The 15,661-nt window shown below is 46.3% G+C and overlaps 1 protein-coding gene across 1 annotated transcript in view; it reads left to right on the forward strand.

Moving 5' to 3' along the window:
• The window catches only part of LOC147030923 (CMP-N-acetylneuraminate-poly-alpha-2,8-sialyltransferase-like), a 108,935-nt gene that overhangs the window by 30,386 nt on the left and 62,888 nt on the right, over window positions 1–15,661 (forward strand). Inside the window, exon 3 of the mRNA XM_085875487.1 lies at window positions 11,953–12,075. Within this exon, the coding sequence (XP_085731613.1) occupies window positions 11,953–12,075 (123 nt within the window). The remainder of the gene's footprint in view (window positions 1–11,952; window positions 12,076–15,661) is intronic.

Below are 15,661 nucleotides of genomic sequence, written 5' to 3' on the forward strand. Positions count from 1 at the left end.
CGGTTACGGACAATCTATCTCATACAACACTGAGAAGGATCTCTGTCTCGGCACCATGACTCTTGCATTGACATGGATGTCGGTCTCGGCACCAAAACCGGAACCGGAAGAGTCTTGCATTCAGATTGATCTCAGTCTCGGCACCAGGAGCCCTGCATTTAGTTGGATCTCGGTCTCGGCACCAGGAGCCCTGCATTTAGATGGATCTCGGTCTTGGCACCAGGAGCCTTGCATTGACATTGATATTGGTCTCGGCACCAGGAGCCCTGCATTGAGATGGATCTCGGTCTCGGCACCATGAGCCTTGCATTAACATGCATCTTGGTCTCGGCACCATGAATCTTGCATTGACATGGATCTCAGTCTCGGCACCATGAGCTCTGCATTCAGATTGATCTCAGTCGCGGCACCAGGAGCCCTGCATTGAGATGGATCTCGGTCTCGGAACCATGAGTCTTGCATTTAGATGGATCTCGGTCTTGGCACCATGAGCCCTGCATTTAGATGGATCTCGGTCTCGGCACCATGAGTCTTGCATTTAGATGGATCTCGGTCTTGGCACCATGAGTCCTGCATTTAGATGGATCTCGGTCTCGGCACCATGAGTCTTGCATTTAGATGGATCTCGGTCTCGGCACCATGAGTCTTGCATTTAGATGGATCTCGGTCTCGGAACCATGAGTCTTGCATTTAGATGGATCTCGGTCTTGGCACCATGAGCCCTGCATTTAGATGCATCTCGGTCTCGGTACCATGAGTCTTGCATTGACATGGATCTCGGTCTCGGCACCATGAGCCCTGCATTTAGATGGATCTCGGTCTCGGCACCATGAGTCTTGCATTGACATGGATCTCGGTCTCGGCACCATGAGCTCTGCATTCAGATTGATCTCAATCTCGGCACCAGGAGCCCTGCATTTAGATGGATCTCGGTCTCGGCACCATGAATCTTGCATTGACATGGATCTCGGTCTCGGCACCATGAGCTCTGCATTCAGATTGATCTCAGTCGCGGCACCAGGAGCCCTGCATTGAGATGGATCTCGGTCTCGGAACCATGAGTCTTGCATTTAGATGGATCTCGGTCTTGGCACCATGAGCCCTGCATTTAGATGGATCTCGGTCTCGGCACCATGAGTCTTGCATTTAGATGGATCTCGGTCTTGGCACCATGAGCCCTGCATTTAGATGGATCTCGGTCTCGGCACCATGAGTCTTGCATTGACATGGACCTCGGTCTCAGCACCATGAGCCATGCATTGAGATGAAATCTTGGCCCCATCAGCCCTGCATTGAGATGAAATCTTGGCCCCATGAGCCTTGTATTGAGATGAAATCTTGGCCCCATGAGCCCTGCAATGATATGGATCTCGGTCTCCGAACCATGAGCCTTGCATTGAGATGGATCTCGGTCTTGACACCACGAACCCTGCATTTTTTTCTCTATACCTTGTCGAGGCTCGTATGAGAGCGAACACACAACGCACAGCAAGGGGGGGCATGAGACAAGAAGGGCGGGAGTGGGACTGACAAAACAGTGGGGAACAGAGACAACAGCAGATCTGTGGAAGGGAGAGGGATGGGGTGGGGAACATGAGATCTGAGATGGATCTTGCTCTCGGCACGATGAGCCCTGCATGGTCATGGCACCATGACCCCTGCACTGAGATGGATCTTGGTCATGGCACCATGAGCCCTGCCTGCACTGAGATGGATCTTGGTCTCGACACCATGGGCTCTGCATTGAGATGGATCTCTGTGTCGACACCATGAGGCCTGCATTAAGACGGATCTCAGTCTCGGCACCATGAGCCTTTCGTTGAGATGGATCTCGGTCTCAGAACCATGAGCCTTACATCGAGATGGATCTCAGGCTTGGCACCATGAACCCTACATTGACATGGATCTTGGCAACATGAGCCCTGCATTGACATGGATCTGCGCACCATGATCCCTGCATTGACATGGATCTTGGCACCATGGGCCCTGCATTGACATGGATCTCGGCAACATGGGCCCTGCATTGACATGGATCTTGGCACCATGAGCCCTGCATTGACATGGATCTTGGCACCATGGGCCCTGCATTGACATGGATCTCGGCACCATGAGCCCTGCCTGCACTGAGATGGATCTTGGTCTCGACACCATGAGCCCTACATTGAGATGGATCTCCGTCTCGGCAACATGAGCTCTGCATTAAGACGGATCTCAGTCTCGGCACCATGAACCCTACATTGAAATGGATATCAGCACCATGAGCCCTTCATTGACATGGATCTCGGTCTCGTCTCCATGAGCCATGCATTGAGATGGATCTCAATCTCGGTACCAGGAGCCCTGCATTTAGATGCATCTCGGTCTCGGTACCATGAGTCTTGCATTGACATGGATCTCGGTCTCGGCACCATGAGCCCTGCATTTAGATGGATCTCGGTCTCGGCACCATGAGTCTTGCATTGACATGGATCTCGGTCTCGGCACCATGAGCTCTGCATTCAGATTGATCTCAATCTCGGCACCAGGAGCCCTGCATTTAGATGGATCTCGGTCTCGGCACCATGAATCTTGCATTGACATGGATCTCGGTCTCGGCACCATGAGCTCTGCATTCAGATTGATCTCAGTCACGGCACCAGGAGCCCTGCACTGAGATGGATCTTGGTCATGGCACCATGAGCCCTGCCTGCACTGAGATGGATCTTGGTCTCGACACCATGGGCTCTGCATTGAGATGGATCTCTGTGTCGACACCATGAGGCCTGCATTAAGACGGATCTCAGTCTCAGCACCATGAGCCTTGCGTTGAGATGGATCTCGGTCTCAGAACCATGAGCCTTACATCGAGATGGATCTCAGGCTTGGCACCATGAACCCTACATTGAGATGGATCTCAGCACCATGAGCCCTGCATTGACATGGATCTTGGCAACATGAGCCCTGCATTGACATGGATCTGCGCACCATGAGCCCTGCATTGACATGGATCTTGGCACCATGAGCCCTGCATTGACATGGATCTTGGCACCATGAGCCCTGCATTGACATGGATCTTGGCACCATGGGCCCTGCATTGACATGGATCTCGGCACCATGAGCCCTGCCTGCACTGAGATGGATCTTGGTCTCGACACCATGAGCCCTACATTGAGATGGATCTCCGTCTCGGCAACATGAGCTCTGCATTAAGACGGATCTCAGTCTCGGCACCATGAACCCTACATTGAAATGGATATCAGCACCATGAGCCCTTCATTGACATGGATCTCGGTCTCGTCTCCATGAGCCCTGCATTGACATGGATCTCAGCACCATGATCCCTGCATTGACATGGATCTTGGCAGCATGAGCCCTGCATTGACATGGATCTTGGCTCCATGAGCCCTGTATTGATATGGATCTCGGCACCATGAGCGCTGCCTGCACTGAGATGGATCTTGGTCTCGACATCATGAGCCCTACATTGAGATGGATCTTTGTCTCGGCACCGAGGCCTGCATTGAGATGGATCTCAGCACCATGAGCACTGCATTAAGATGGATCTCAGCACCATTTACCCTGCCTTCAGATGGATCTCGGCACCATGAGCCCTGCATTGACATTGATCTCGGCACCATGAGCCCTGCATTGACATGGATCTCGGCACCATGAGCACTGCATTGACATGGATCTCGGCACCATGAGCCCTGCATTGACATGGATCTCGGCACCATGAGCCCTGCATTGACATGGATCTCGGCTCCATGAGCCGTGCATTGAGTTGGATCTCGGCTCCATGAGCCGTGCATTGAGTTGGATCTCGGCACCATGAGCCGTGCATTGAGTTGGATCTCGGCACCATGAGCCGTGCATTGAGTTGGATCTCGGCACCATGAGCCGTGCATTGAGTTGGATCTCGGCACCATGAGCACTGCATTGAGATGGATCTCGGCACCATGAGCCCTGCTTTCAGATTGATCTCGGCACTCTGAGCCCTGCATTGACATGGATCTTGGCCCCATGGGCCCTGCATTGACATGGATCTTGGCCCCATGGGCCCTGCATTGACATGGATCTCGGTCTCGGCACCATGAGCCCTGCATTTAGATGGATCGCGGTCTTGGCACCAGGAGCCCTGCATTTACATGGATCTCGGTCTCGGCACCATGAGTCTTGCATTGACATGGATCTCGGTCTCGGCACCATGAGTCCTGCATTGACATGGATATTGGTTTCGGCTCCGAGCCCTGCATTAAGATGGATCTCAGTCTCTGCACCAAGCACCCTGCATTGAGATGGATGTCGATCTTGGCAGCATGAGCCCTGCATTGAGATGGATGTCGATCTTGGCACCATGAGCCCTGCACTGAGATGAAATCTTGGCCCCATCATCCCTGCATTGAGATGAAATCTTGGCCCCATCATCCCTGCATTGAGATGAAATCTTGGCCCCATCATCCCTGCATTGAGATGAAATCTTGGCCCCATGAGCCCTGCATCGACATGAAATATTGGCCCCATGAGCCCTGCAATGAATATGGATCTCGGTCTCCGAACCATGAGCCTTGCATTGAGATGGATCTCGGTCTTGACACCACGAACCCTGCATTTTTTTTGTATTCCTTGTCGAGGCTCGTATGAGAGCGAACACACAACGCACAGCAAGGGGGGGGGGCATGAGACAAGAAGGGCGGGAGTGGGACTGACAAACCATTCGGGAACAGAGACAACAGCAGATCTGTGGAAGGGAGAGGGTTGGGACATTGACATGAGATCTGAGATGGATCTTGCTCTCGGCACTATGAGCCCTGCATGATCATGGCACCATGAGCCCTGCACTGAGATGGATCTTGGTCATGGCAACATGAGCCTGCCTGCACTGAGAGGGATCTCTGTCTCGACACCATGAGCCCTGCATTAAGACGGATCTCAGTCTCGGCACCATGAGCCTTGCGTTGAGATGGATCTCGGTCTTGGCACCATGAACCCAACATTGAGAGATGGATCTCAGCACCATGAGCCCTTCATTGACATGTATCTTGGTCTCAGCACCATGGGCCCTGCATTGACATGGATCTTGGCACCATGGGCCCTGCATTGACATGGATCTCGGCACCATGAGCCCTGCCTGCACTGAGATGGATCTCTGTCTCGATACGATGAGCCCTGCATTGAGATGGATCTTGGCCTCAGCACCATGAGCCCTGCATTGAGATGGATCTCAGCACCATGAGCCCTGCAATTAGATGTATCTCAGCACCATGAGCCTTGCATCGAGATGGATCTCAGCACCATGACCCTTGCATTGAGATGGATCTCAGCACCATGAGCCCTGCATTGAGATGGATCTCAGCACCATGAGCCCTGCATTGAGATGGATCTCAGCACCATGAGCCCTGCATTGAGATGGATCTCAGCACCATGAGCACTGCATTGAGATGGATCTCAGCACCATGAGCCCTTCATTGAGATGGATCTCAGCACCATGAGCCCTGCATTGAGATGGATCTCAGCACCATGAGCACTGCATTGAGATGGATCTCAGCACCATGAGCCCTGCATTGAGATGGATCTCAGCACCATGAGCACTGCATTGAGATGGATCTCAGCACCATGAGCACTGCATTGAGATGGATCTCAGCACCATGAGCCTTGCATTGACATGGATATCGGTCTCGTCTCCATGAGCCCTGCATTGACATGGATCTCGGCACCATGAGCCCTGCGTTGAGATGAATCTCAGTCTTGGCACCATGAGCATCATGCACACCTCAACTGGCTGGTACACTCAACTTAAGTACCCGTGAATGTGTCAAATTATTGCGAAAAATTGCAGGGGCATAGAAAAGGCCCCTTTTCATGGTATGTGCCATGTGGCAAACAATAGAAAATGTGTAAAATGCCAGACGTTAGAAAATAAGGCACATTCAAAAAATATGTCAACAAAGGAAGTGACCAAGCAGATTTTGGCCTTCAAATGGATGGGACTGAAAGGAATGAAGTGGAAAACTATCAGACTGGTCGATACATCTGTCGCAATGAAGCAATATGGAAAATTTTAAAAGTTCCTGTCCATGAACATCATCCAACAGTGATTGACCTAAGTGTTCACTTGGAAAATGGTCAAAGAGTATAATTAACTGAAGAAAATGTCCACCAACATATTCAAGAGCCTCCAAACACCACTTTGACAGCTTTCTTTTCACTAATGTCAAGATGATAAATTGTCCCAAACATTACTCTACTGTGAAGGACCCCGTTATTACACTAGTAAAACAAGTGGTCAGCCTGGTGTCAAATCAAGTGAAGCTCTTGGAAGGGTATATGCTATGCATCCAAGGAACTTTGAATGCTTCTTGTTTAGGAAATTGATTCATACTGTGAGAGGTCCAACATCCTTTAAATATCTAAGAACTGTTGATGAAAAAATTAGTTAGACTTTTTGAGAATCCAGCCAGAAGCTTGGCCTCCAAAGATTATGCTTATTGGAATGCAACATTTCAACCAGAAGATATTTTCAACCAGACACAAAGGGGAAATCCAACAAAAGATTGCCCTTGCCATTGTCTCACTTGATGGTGAACGAACAGCTCCCACGAGATCTTACAAATACGGAAAGCCCACTGTTCAATGTAAACAAGGTCACTGGACCAGCCAATAGTTTGAAGACTGTCAGCTCATAGTATTGGATGAATGTACCATCTCCCGCAAATTTGCATTTGAAGTTCTGGGTCATGAAATGAAAGACATCCGTGGCAATAATAAATTCCTTGGTGGAGCTACTCCGCTTTTATCATGCAATTTCCAGCAAACATTGCACAATTTTCCACCTTGGCACACCTGCTGATGAACTGAATGCATGCCTCAAGGCATCCGAATCCGATGTGTGGCAAAATGTTGAAAAGTTTTGTCTAAAAACAAGCTTGTGAGTCCACCTTCGAGGAGATCACCGCAGAATAATTTTCTGTTCTCCTCCTCCGGATTGGCAATGGAAAAATCCAGTTGATCCTGCAGACGACAACATATCGATCCCTGTTGGCTGTGGCAATATTGTACAATCTGTTGACCAGGTAAAAGACAAAGTCTATCCAAACATTATACCAATACTAAACGACTATGTGAACATGAAATATTTACCCCAAACAACTCAACTGTGAATTTCATAAATTCCTAGCTGCTCCAGATGAAAATAACAGGTGATTCAAGGAAAATATTCCAAAGAATCCCCATCATCCTGACTGATTTGCCATTTAAATGCTGGAGACTTCAGTTTCTGATGAACTCTGTTTTGCCATGTCAATTAACAAAGCACAAGGCCAATCACTGAAGGTTGTGGGCTGACATCTGTCTTCTCCATGTTTTTCACGTTGTCAACTATTTGTGGACTGACTTGCCCTCGAGTTTGGAAAGCGAACAATTTATATGTTCTGGTCCTTGATGGAAAAACAGTGAATATTGTCTACCCAAAAGCATGACAATCATATTGCTACAGCTGCGGGCCCTTTCCGGTTGCCCGGTTTGAGTCCCGCAAGTCATGTCAAGACGACTGCAACTGCCATGGTCCCGAGCACGTTCGCGGGCCTGTTTGCCACATGACAAAACACGTGGGACCGTGTAATTAGCCCGATAGATGCCGCACCTGACCTGATGTATTTCGGCCGAGCAAGTCATTGGTGCCGAGCACAGTCTAACGCGTATTCAACCGCGCTGCAACTACACTGAAACCACCCTAACCCACCAAACAATGCAGCGAGAACAAGCAAAATCCAACCCCAGACCAAGTTTATTTAATCAAAGAAAATATCATGGGGGAAGGATACAAGAACGAAACGATTAAAATGAAACAATTTCAATAACAATCAAAAATAAATCTATAATAAAACTCCTTAACCCCAACCGAATGCATGCCCTTGATACAAACCAAGCGATCGGTAGATTCCTTAATTATGCTAATCTTATGGCCCAATCAATCACACGACAAGAGATATACATAGGGAATTGACAGGACAATGAAGAGAGATTGTCGGGTAAACCCGAGGTGGAGATGTGCGGGAGTCTGTGCAGTTCATTCCCAAGGCAGGGAAATCGTTCCGTGAAACAGAGAGGGAAGTGCAACTCAACTTGCCGTGTGACGCGACTTAACCGACTCAAACCAACAGGGTGGTGATGGACAGTACAACACCACGGCAATCATTCCATGGCCAGAGAGGGAAGTGAAACTCAAGCTGTCCCACTGGCAAAGCGAAACCCAGCCTTCTCTCATCAATGCACAACCATCTCTGCCAGTGCATTGCCTTCGTCCTCCTCCCAGCTGGTGTGAAGCTCATTTGGGCGTAAAACGTCGAATCACGTGCCGAACGGTTAAAAAAACAACACAAGCTGTAAGGGTTCCTCCATGCGGTACCTGTGATGAATTAACTACCGTTTATAACGGCAGCTGTTCATTCCTCCGACCGGCCTCATGCTTTAAGGTTTTTGAGCACTTTAAAATAAACATAAAGGACAGATAACAAGAAAGGAACATGAAACATAGCCAAAGGTTTGGTGAGCAGTAGAAACAACAAGGTGGCAGGGAAGACGAACATCTATCGACACGTTATCACGATGCAAATCTAACATCACAATTAATGATGTTATATTTCTTCGAAACAAATAATAAGTAATACTATTGTTATCCGAAACAGTTTTACCCCAATAGGTCCATTTCCACAGCAACATTTTAAATAATTTAATTGAAGTTCATGTTTATTATTTTGCAGCTTCATTAATAAAATGTTTGTCTCGAAATATTTTCTTCATTTTGGTAGTCCAATGGATGCAAGTTAGATCCCGGGCAACACCGGGTACCGTTGCTCGTTTTAAATATCTGGGGTATTTTTATGTGGTCGTTTTTGAAACCCGTTTATCTTGGGTTCTCGAGGAACAAATGGCAATATAACTTGAGCGACTTATATTTGTGTGTTAAAATGGTTTGTCCTTCAACATCGCAGTCGGGTATTTGCTGCCATTTACAAATTCAGTATTGTAAGTATAAAATGGGGGTGGGATGGATGTGATATTTTTGAGCATCTTTCTCTTCCCACTCAATCCCATCAGGAACCATTATATTACAACAGGATGTATATCAAAAATACTCTGCATTAATAATATCAGCTTATTGAATCACTTTGACCACAATAGACTTGTTCACACCATGTCTTTGGGGCCACTTCGGACCAGGCTGGCAGTGGCCGAGAAAGTGCATTTTGTGTTCACACCATACCCGGCCCCCGATGAATCGCATGACGCACGTTTTTTTTTTTTTGTGTGTGACGTCGTGCATTGATTAACTTAAGCTGTACAGACTCATCTGATCAGAGCGAAAGCAATACCTGCACATGTTTGGTTTGTCAGCACTGAGACAAACTCTTTGCTTACACAGACTCAGGAATGTCCACTATTTTTCTCCTTTCTCTCAGAAATTGAGGTGTGATGACGTCATCGTGATGACATTAAATTGGCCGCAATGGCCCTGGGGTTCGAGCGGGTGACTATCTCTCCACTCAATGCTCCACCCATGACAGATCAGATTGCTTGTGAACACAACTTCACACGGCCATGTCCGGTCCTAAGTGCCCTCAAAGACGTGGTGTAAACGAGCCGAAACCCACCAAAGCGATAGAACATTCCAAGGAGAATGTGGGATTTCAACATGGGACCGTAGCAGATTATTGAGGAATTAGCAGGCTAGATTTAAAAGGAATATGCAGCACAGAGAGACCAAATCTTCTCTCGAGAAACGATGCAATGAATGGAATTCAAGTCTTATGATGAGTTTTGCCGACTTTGGAAAAAAAAAGCCTTTGACTGTGAACAAGGATGTGCTGTGGAATTCCTTTTTGTTTGTTTTACTCCATTTTACATCCTCATCGACACACCGAAAGACATGCAATTTGTTTGTGAAGTATAACATGCTGTCTTTTGATGAAACTCGTGGGTGAAGCCTTGGGAGGCACGTCTCCTCACCAAGAAAGTATGACTGATTATTATTAGCTTGTCTGTAATTAAAATTTCAGATCAGGTATTGTCAATGTGTTTGTCCGTCCATTTGTCCATCCGTCCATCCGTCTCCTATTTTGACTTCTCCGGACAAACCGCTGGGCCGCTCTGGCTGAAATTTGGCAGCAACGTTTCGCTCCTCACTGATAATGGGTATTGCAAAGCTCGTTCTGGTCACGTGACTTCAAGTAGGTCAAAATGGCCGACTTAGTAAATTCCTTCAAAACTCTTCTTCTCCAGACCCAGCAGTTAGAATGTTACTAAATTTGGGCTACAACATTAGGACAGGGTCCTGATGTTAAATTATGGAGGCCATGCTGATCATGTGACCGGAAGTGTGTCAAAATGGCGGTGGCACAAATTCCTTCCAAAATCTTCTTCTCCAGACCCACCAATCGGAATGCTACCAAATTTTGGTTACATTAGGCCAGGGTAGAGATGTTAAAATGCGGAAGTCATGCTGATCACGTGACCGGAAGTTTTGTCAAAATGGTCAACTTGGTCAATATTTGGGAAAATCGTGTAAATTCCTTTAAAAGATCTCTTCTTTTTCAGACCCATCAGTCAGAATGCTAACAAATTTGCGTTACAACATGAGGATAGGGTCCTGATGCTAAATTGTGGAGGCCATGCTGATCACGTGACTGCAAGTGTGTCAAAATGGCCGACTTACTCAACTTTTGGGAAAAATAGCATTAATTCCTTTGAAAATCTCCTTCTCCAGACCCATCAGTCAGAATGCTACCATATTTGGGTTAAAGCATTAGGCCAGGGCCCAGATAAGCTGCGGTTCCAGTGGTCTTACTTTTATTGTTCTGCAAAGTGGAGATAAAATCACTGTTGGCTCCACAAACTTTTCTACAACTCTGCTGATTCTTGTATAAAGTTTCTTAATTGCATTTGTGTTTCTATTCGTGGATACTTAATGTGCCATCAGATTATATGCCTCGGGCAGGGGGACATTATCGTGTTAAAAACTCGATAAACCAACAGAGTGGTGAGCTATTCACCACATCTTCACAAATACAGGGACAACTAAAACTTTGGGGAAGTGTACAATGAGTCAACCTTGTTGGAGTATTGATTATTATCTTTGCATTGTGTCACAGGTTAGCGGCAAAGCTTTGAGCTTGTTCATTTGTAGATGCTGATAATTTATACATTGCATCTCCAAGGAGCTAAGGTGTGAGATGAAGGGGAAGGCAAAAGTGATGGAAAGTCAAAATGCTCCCATTTTTGCTATACAGTACATACAATGGAGGTGGAAATTTTGAAGGTGCTATTTGATTATTGAAGGTGGGTGGTATTCATAATATGGAGGAAGTATTTTAATTTGAACACTATTTTTCAAACGTTAAGTTGAAACCTGGTAATCTCAATGGCAATTGTAAGTGTGCAATGAGATCCAACACGCAAGACCCAACTCTCGCCTTTCCTTTTCTTCATCCAAAATATGTTTCATAATATTGAATGTAGTTGCTTTCCAGTTTAAAAGACAATCAGTGGATAAACTGGGCTGGCAGGATAGCCTCTCAGTGTGCACATTCATCTTTGAGCTGTTTAGCCTGGGTTTGAATAACAAAAAAGCTATAAACTGTCATCCTGATGTTTCACAGGCAAGGCAGTGGGTGCCGTCCCTCGGATAGACGTTAAACTGGATGTCCCATCTCCTGGCATTAGTTTTGTGGACAATTTTGATCCCACGGTGTCCTTCACAAAGCATAGGTGAGCTATTGGCACCATGGCCAAATTCTAAATTCCTGCTCCAAACTCAAGGGGACACTGCATGAGCAGTATTGCCGCACCCCTGCAGGAACTGATGAGCTAACCTGCAGTGACATGGATGCAAATGACGACAGTTGATCACCTGCGGTTGTATAAGGATTTCTATTCATGTCACTTCCTCCCCCCACCCCTCCCCCACCTCCCTCCAAGGTATGAGTCATCACCCAGCCCAAGCTCCATTCCAAGCTCATGGCATGATGATGTTTCACTTGTGACAGTCAACGACGTCTCAAGCTCTTGGCACTTCAATGCCACGCTCGCTGAGAGCATTCGGTAATTCACTGGCTTGGTGAAATCCCCACGCTTTTGCATCCCATCCAGCATCCACCAAACTCTGTAGCCTTGCCATGCAGTGACATCATCAATACCATTGTGCTTTTGCATTCAAAGGCAATAATGCTGCACTCAAAAAAATAATCAGTGATTTCCTTTTCAATCATTTGATAAATGTTAATTGTGTGGTGCACGCAAAAGAGATTGGATGAAAATGCTCATTTTGATGATTAAAGGATTTTGGTATTTGGGAAAAGTGAAACTGTGATGACCATAACATTTCATATAGAGATGTTATTCAGTAATCTTTATGTTTAACAGGACAAATTGATAAGATTTTAACAAAAACTGATCGTTCACTAAATCTGACCTTGGCAGAAAGTTTGCAAGAGATTCCGGAACACGGATAATGTCCGAGCGCAGAGGCTTAAGCTTTTGCAAGGTGAAGTGGGTTTCCAAATTATTTTAAGGCTCGACAAGCTCATGGACTTGAAACAACAGGGAGATCTTGTCCTTTTTATGTTTTCATGATGTTGTGCATGCTGATCAGCAACTTCACCAGAATGCAACATTTTTCTTTTCGACTTCAACTCACTTACTTTAAACCCAAGTCAACAACAAACATTTTCAGACCTTTGCAGTTTTTTTCTTGTTTTTTTTTTATCCCCGCCGCGTGGCGTAAGGGGGATATTGTCACCCGGGTCGTCTGTCCGTCGTCTGTCCGGCTGGCTGGGCATCAACATTTATAGCTGTGAGTGTGATAACTCGTAAACTGTTCGCCATATTGATTTGAAATTTGGGTCACACATGAACCACCTGAAAAGGAAGAACCCTATTGATTTTGAGCGTGGCCGGATCCAAGATGGCCGACCCCAAAAAATGTTTCATTGGCGGGGGATTCCCCATCTCTGATGGGTATATTTTTTTTATCCCCCGCTATATGGCGGAAGGGGGATATTGTTGTCACCCGTCCGTCCGTCAGGCTGGCTGGGCGTCAACATTTATAGCTGAGAGTGTGATAACGCATAAACTGTTCGCCATATCGATTTGAAATTTGGGTCACACATGTACCACCTGAAAAGGAAGAACCCTATTTATTTTGGACGTGGCCGGATCCAAGATGGCCGACTGGGGCGACCATCTTGAAAACAATGTTTCAATGGTGGGGGATTCCCCATCTCTGATGCGTATATTTTTTATTTCTTGCCACACACCTTCCAGCTTGATGTAAAACCAGGTCTTCAAGACAGTTGTTCAGCACCATCTCAGATTGTCCCCAATCCAAAACCTTGATATTTTCTCCACTCGATAACCCCCCCCCCACCCCCCCAGGCAAGGCAGTGTTTGCCGTCCCTCGGATGGACGTTAAACTGGATGTCACGTCTGCTGGAATTAGTTTGTGGGAAATAAAGATCCCACAAACCAGTCAGTGTCCTTCACAAAGCAAAGGTGAGCTATCGTCGGCACCATGCCCAAATTCCAAATTCCTGCTCCAAATTCCAGGGGACACTGCATTAGCAGCATTGCTGCACCATCATGTATGGTGCCCAGCTGTTCCTTTTGTCCTGTTGTGTCCTGATCCGTTCAGTGTCTAGACTTCCATCCAGACATGCAGAAATCCCATCCAGTGCAAACTCCCATCCAGACACATCCAAAGATAAATACCATCCGTACACATCTGGAGACAAACCCTGCCCAGACATATCCACTATTCATACATGTATGGAGACAACCACCATTCAGATACATGCAGAGATGACCACCATCCAGATACATTCAAAGACAGAGGGTGGGAGTGGGGCATGGGAAGGGAGAGGAGAGGGGGAGAGGGGGAGAGAAGGGTAGTAGGGGGGAGAGGAGAGGGAAGGGTGATTTCAGCAGATGTGACGTTCAGTTTGATGGCACACCACACATTGATGAATCACCCTGCCTGGAAAACGCCGGGATGATAGTTTATATCTTGGTCGGGATTCCAACCCAGGCTAGACAGCTTAGAGCGAGACAGCTTAGACCTCTTGGCTATCCTGACGTGATGTTAACGAAACATTTCATTTTAAAAAAATTTATTTATATTTATCGATACCAAAGTGACAGCAGAACAACATGGGGCCATCGCAGGTGAGTGGCCCCTAAACATTGTTCAAGTCGATTGACATACAGTATTGAGTGACAGAGCGAATATTGTAGAGCACTCGCCAAGTGGATTAAGCACTCCAATGAAACAGTTGATAAGGAGTAGCTCACCTAGCACGTGATTATATCAGCAATCACCGAACCATCATCTTAAAAACACACATCCCCGAGATGCCCGAAATATCAAATGCGTACAAATTGGACAAATGAATACTTTTTCAGCAGTTAGAACTGCTGCTAAGTTCAATTCTGAAGTTTAAATGTTGCAATTCAGCTTGGTTAAAAAAATTCTCGAGGTTACGGCATGTGTGGAAATGAAATAAAGACACGAACGCTGGCATCTCTGGGCGTTTATAAGCATTGCAATGTACCCAGCGATTCACAGGTATGATGAACAGGCATTCGATAATATGAGTGAGGAAAGTGGGGGAAAAAAAAGTTTATCATGAAGAAATCATTGTGGCCTGTTCCCAGTCAAGTTATGGTTGAGCAGGCTAAAAAAACGTGGTTGCTTCAGACCTCAGCGAGGTAACCCAGGATGTGCCTTAAGACCCCAGAAAGAGCGAGGTGGCCGAGGATGGCATCTGATAACGGAAATAATTGAGGCCGTTAATTATCTTGAAATGCGGTGTTTTAATTAGCCCAAACACCCAATTTTCAGTCATGCACTTCTTTGGAGTTTTCTTAGTGGGCATGCAAACGTTTCAGGCACGAGGTTTCATGGTTTTGTTGTTATGCAGGTGACACACTGACACGTTCCACGCCTTCCACCATTCCTGAGGGAGATCCATAATCATGTTAACAGTTGAGCGGCCTCAAAGCAATCCAAACTGATTCGAGATCAGTCTGTTTGTAAAGAGGAAACACTATGTCAGCCATAATGATGTATTTTATGTCCTTGCTTATCATTGGAAGAAAGCTGTTTGTGGTGATGTTTGTTGACTTCCAGGCAGATGGGATGTGGCCAAAGGAGAAGGACAGACAGGCTGAAAAACACAGGTGGAGCAGAATAAATGCCCATCACCAATGCATCGTTGAGGCTGGAGAGAACATCCTATACTTTCTTGAGTGTGAAAGACAGAGTCAAGAAGGCAGTGGGACCTGCAAGTAATGTGGTCACACAGCAAGATGTGTTGGTTGCATGATATTTTGAGAGAGACAATAAAGTGGGGCATTTTGCTTTTCTTCTTGCAGAGTCTGAACTTTAGACTCTGCGAGAAGAAAGGCAAAATGCCCCACTTTATTGTCTCTCTCAAAATATCATGTAAAAGAAAAAAAAAATCATGTAAATAAAAATATCATGTAAAATAATATCTCTCTCAAAATATCATGTAAAAGAGAAGAAAAAATTCTCTCAAAATATTGTTGTGGTTACCAAATTCGCAAACCACCATTCAGGTCCCTTAGGTGAGGTATCTCGGTAAGTACATGTGTAGTTAGGTCCAAACCCGTT

The sequence above is a fragment of the Eptatretus burgeri genome, chromosome 3 (assembly GCF_056783735.1).
Source record: "Eptatretus burgeri isolate ZD-2024b chromosome 3, Ebu_testis_v1, whole genome shotgun sequence".
NCBI classification, from domain to species: domain Eukaryota; kingdom Metazoa; phylum Chordata; class Myxini; order Myxiniformes; family Myxinidae; genus Eptatretus; species Eptatretus burgeri.